The sequence below is a fragment of the Humulus lupulus genome, chromosome 2, assembly GCF_963169125.1.
Source record: "Humulus lupulus chromosome 2, drHumLupu1.1, whole genome shotgun sequence".
NCBI classification, from domain to species: Eukaryota; Viridiplantae; Streptophyta; class Magnoliopsida; order Rosales; family Cannabaceae; genus Humulus; species Humulus lupulus.
In genome coordinates, this window is record NC_084794.1 from 61,662,725 (window position 1) to 61,666,440 (window position 3,716).

Sequence of the window (3,716 nt, forward strand, 5' to 3'; positions counted from 1 at the left end):
ATTTACAAAATTGTAATATATAATTACAAATTTGTAAATTTTAATTACACATTTATAAATTTTGGTTACCAAAAACTGTATTTTTACAAATTTATAAACTTTGTTTACAAAAAAAAAAAAACTCCGTATTTACGATTATGTCATTCTGTAATTTTATAATTTTTTACAAATTTTCTGTATTTTTAGTATATATATATATTTTTTATATTTTTGTGAATTTCTCATTAACAAATTGGTGGCTTGGCAATACAACTTATGACATGAAATCTTCAACCTTAATACCTTGTTTAGACCTTGGATTTTAGCAAGGAAAAAATTTATGATGGAAAATAGAAGAAAATGTTTTCCACAAATTTGATAAGAGACTTTTTTTTAATATTTTATTTTTTGTAGATATTTACAATTGTTGTAAATTTTAAAAAATTATACTATATTTAAATCTTAATTTTTCTAGAAAAAAAATATTAATTTATTAATTCAATCCAAACATGAGAAAATAAAATTCTTTTAATTTCATTTTTTCCATCTTAAAATCCAACGTCTAAACAATACCTAAATATATATTTAAATTTCCTTCCAATAGGTTCATTAGTAGCAATTCAAACTACTACTGCAAGAGATGTTTTAGAATCATAATTTTTGGCCGAAGACTCATCTTGCTTGAATTGGCTTAATCAACAAAAGTCTCGATCAATCATATATGTTGCATCTGGTAGTTTTACTGCTCGTGACCAAGCTCGATTTCAAAAGTCGGCTCTCAGATTTGAGCTCACTAACATGCCATTTCTTTGGGTTATTCGACCAGAATTTATCTCAAATAGTCAAAACAATATGTTTGACCAAAATGAATATAAGGTCGGTGATAATAGTCTTGGAAAAATAGTTAGTTGGGCACCACAGCAAAAAGTTTTGAGTCACCCTTCTATTGCTTGTTTTATAACTCATTGTGGTTGGAACTCAACCATTGAAGGATTGAGAAATGGAGTCCCTTTCTTGTGTTGGCCATATTTTAGTGGCCAGTTTTTGAACAAGAGCTGTATTTGTGATGTTTGAAAGGTTGGAGAAGGGTTTTGATTCTAATGAAAATGGAATTATTTTGGGTGAGGAAGTTAGAAATAAAGTGAAAAAAGTCATTAGTGATGAAGATATAAGAAAAAGAGCTTTAGAAATGAAGAAAATAATAATGAAAAATATTGCCGAGGATGGCCAATCTTCTAAGAACTTTAACAGCTTTATTAGATGGCTCAAGGAGTATGATTTGCATTTTGTAATCAACTACTTTTGTTTCAGACTATTCCTCGTATTATATATTTGTAACAATATATTACTTGATTTATTTACCAATCATTGTTATTATTTATGATATTTAGTTTTTCTATTGTTCTTCTTTTCATACTACAAATTAAGAACATGCCATTTTTTATGAGATGTGCATGCCTAGCGTATTTTTCCTTTATGTAAGTATATATATATATATTTTCTGTATTTTTTTTTTCTCGAAAGACTGATTAAGAAATAATAAAATCAATACTAATAGAAAGGGAAAATAATGAAAATACAATAATCTATGAAAATATTGAATGTAAGACGTTAATATATATATTTTTTGAGCAACCTTAATATATTAATATTAATAAAACAATTGAATCATAATATTTTCAAGAATTTTAAAAATATTCACTACAAAAATCAGGGCCTATACCGAGAACAAATGTCCTCGGTATAAGCCGAAATGTCCTCGGTATATCTTATACCGAGACAATGTCGTCGGTATAAAGTTGTCGGTACAGCCGCGTCGGTAAAAACAAAACGTCTACCGACGACATTCAAAATGTTCTCGGTATACGTTTTACCGAGGATAATGTCCTCGGTAGAAAGTGACAAATGTCCTCGGTACAACAAACCTCAATTTCTCATCGTACTGGTACATACCGACATCTTGGTGGTATATACCGAGGACAATGTCCTCGGTATAGACTTGTCCCCAATTTTTTTTTATATTTGTTATTCCCTTATTTATTTATTTATTTTGAATTAAATATAAGAAAATAGAATAAAATTAAAACACTTATATTAAAGATATAAAAAAAAACATAAGAGTGTATTCGTTGAATTAAAATAAAGACTTGTCTTAAACATGATAATGTAATAGTCAATTGTAATAAAATTCATACATAAGTCCTACTGAGTCGGTGCTCCAACATCAGGATCATCGGGTGGTGGTGGTGGGGCAGATTGAGATCCCGGGGTGATACAATGAGTCCGGACATGCTCCTCTAACTGTCGAAGACGCTCTCTCATCTCAGACAACTCTTCATCTCTAGTTTGTGAAGGACGAAAATCAAATGGAGTTCGGTCCCTTATGTTAAGGATACGTCCATATCCTTTCTGGTGGCCCCGTCGTTTTCCGAAGACATTTTGTACCAAAGATATGTCTTCATCTTCAGGCGCACTCGAAACTGGTGTGGAACTCTCAGTATCAGTTGCCTGTGTCTGCTGTGTGTCGCGGTATGCACGCAATTCCTCCTGTGATACAATGTATAATGTAATTAAAATTTTGAAACAATTAAAAATTTGAAAAATGTTTAAAAAAACTTAACGTACCCAAGTATTTTTTGCTGTCTCTGTCACCCACCCTGTGCCTGATTTATGGTGAGTATCCATCCAGCTATCCGGGATGGACTCAAGTTGCCCAGTCTCTAAATTGCGCTGTCACGTACATATATTTTTATAAAATTAATAATTAAACGTAAATAAGAAAAATAAACTAAAAAATAATTAATTAACTAACCTTTTTATAGCGTAAGGCTGGGATTGACTGAGAACCTCCATAGCTAAGCTCTTTCAATTTCTTTCTATTTTCCTTGTTGACCACAGAACGTTTCTGCAAAAAGTTATCGTTAGTAATATATTTAATTAAGATAGTTAAGTTTAGCAAGAAATTAATACCGTAATTTCTGGGCGACGGAAAAAATCAATTGCTTTTTGCCACTGCGTATCCGTGCAACCACCATAACGATTTTGTGGCCCATTAATCGTTAAGTGCTCTTTAATATCGTACTTCCAGTCAGAATACTTTTTAGCACACGAAGTATCAATGCCTCTCAAGATCCCAGGCATATGCCCTTCTCCATATCTAGTACGCCCAATATCAAACAAATCATCCTAATTTACAAACATTTATTAGTAAATATCATATATAACATAAAATAAGAATTAAGATAAAAATACATAAACTACTTACTTCCAAATGTGCAAGTATTCTTTCTTTCGAGGCATTTGGTACTTTTGACCATTGAGGACAGTCCGGATCTGTGTACTGTCGAACAAGTAATCCGAGCTCTCTTGAGAAATTTGAGCTGTACTCTCCGATCTCTTTATATGTTCTCCCCCGCACATCCCACTCGAGAGGGAGAGGACGCCCCAACTGTTCCCTCTTTTCCCGCGTGTTCAATCCCTTATGGCGTCAAAAGGATACATCCACCTCATGTGAACCGGTCCTCCAAGTATTGCTTCTTCCGGTAAATGTATTAGTAGATGGACCATGATATCGAAAAAAGCAGGTGGGAAAATATTCTCTAACTTGCAAACAATCTCAACAATTGAAGTTTGGACTTTTTCTAAATCTGAGACTTTTAGAGTTCTCGCACAAATGAGCTTGAAGAAAGTGCATAACTCAATAATAGTTGTACTCATTGATTTCTCTAGGAATGCAT

General features: G+C 32.2%; 1 protein-coding gene across 1 annotated transcript; it reads right to left on the bottom strand.

Moving 5' to 3' along the window:
• Positions 1-2,054: 2,054 nt before the first annotated feature.
• LOC133817900 (uncharacterized) lies at positions 2,055-3,463 on the bottom strand. The gene is made up of 5 exons (XM_062250536.1): positions 3,245-3,463; positions 2,950-3,165; positions 2,792-2,884; positions 2,605-2,709; positions 2,055-2,526 (listed from the first exon to the last, which is right to left on the bottom strand). Exons 2-5 carry the CDS (start codon positions 3,118-3,120, stop codon positions 2,182-2,184), a joined length of 714 nt encoding a protein of 237 aa, XP_062106520.1. The 5' UTR covers positions 3,121-3,165; positions 3,245-3,463; the 3' UTR covers positions 2,055-2,181.
• Positions 3,464-3,716: the final 253 nt, after the last annotated feature.

Bases quoted from the DNA above. Each gene is read 5' to 3' on its own strand.
- LOC133817900 (XM_062250536.1), bottom strand. From the start codon at position 3,120: ATGCCTGGGATCTTGAGAGGCATTGATACTTCGTGTGCTAAAAAGTAT. The intron at 2,710-2,791 runs GTTAGTTAATTA...TGTACGTGACAG, and splicing joins CAGCCTTACGCTATAAAAAG to CGCAATTTAGAGACTGGGCA. The intron at 2,527-2,604 runs GTACGTTAAGTT...ATTGTATCACAG, and splicing joins AGACAGCAAAAAATACTTGG to GAGGAATTGCGTGCATACCG.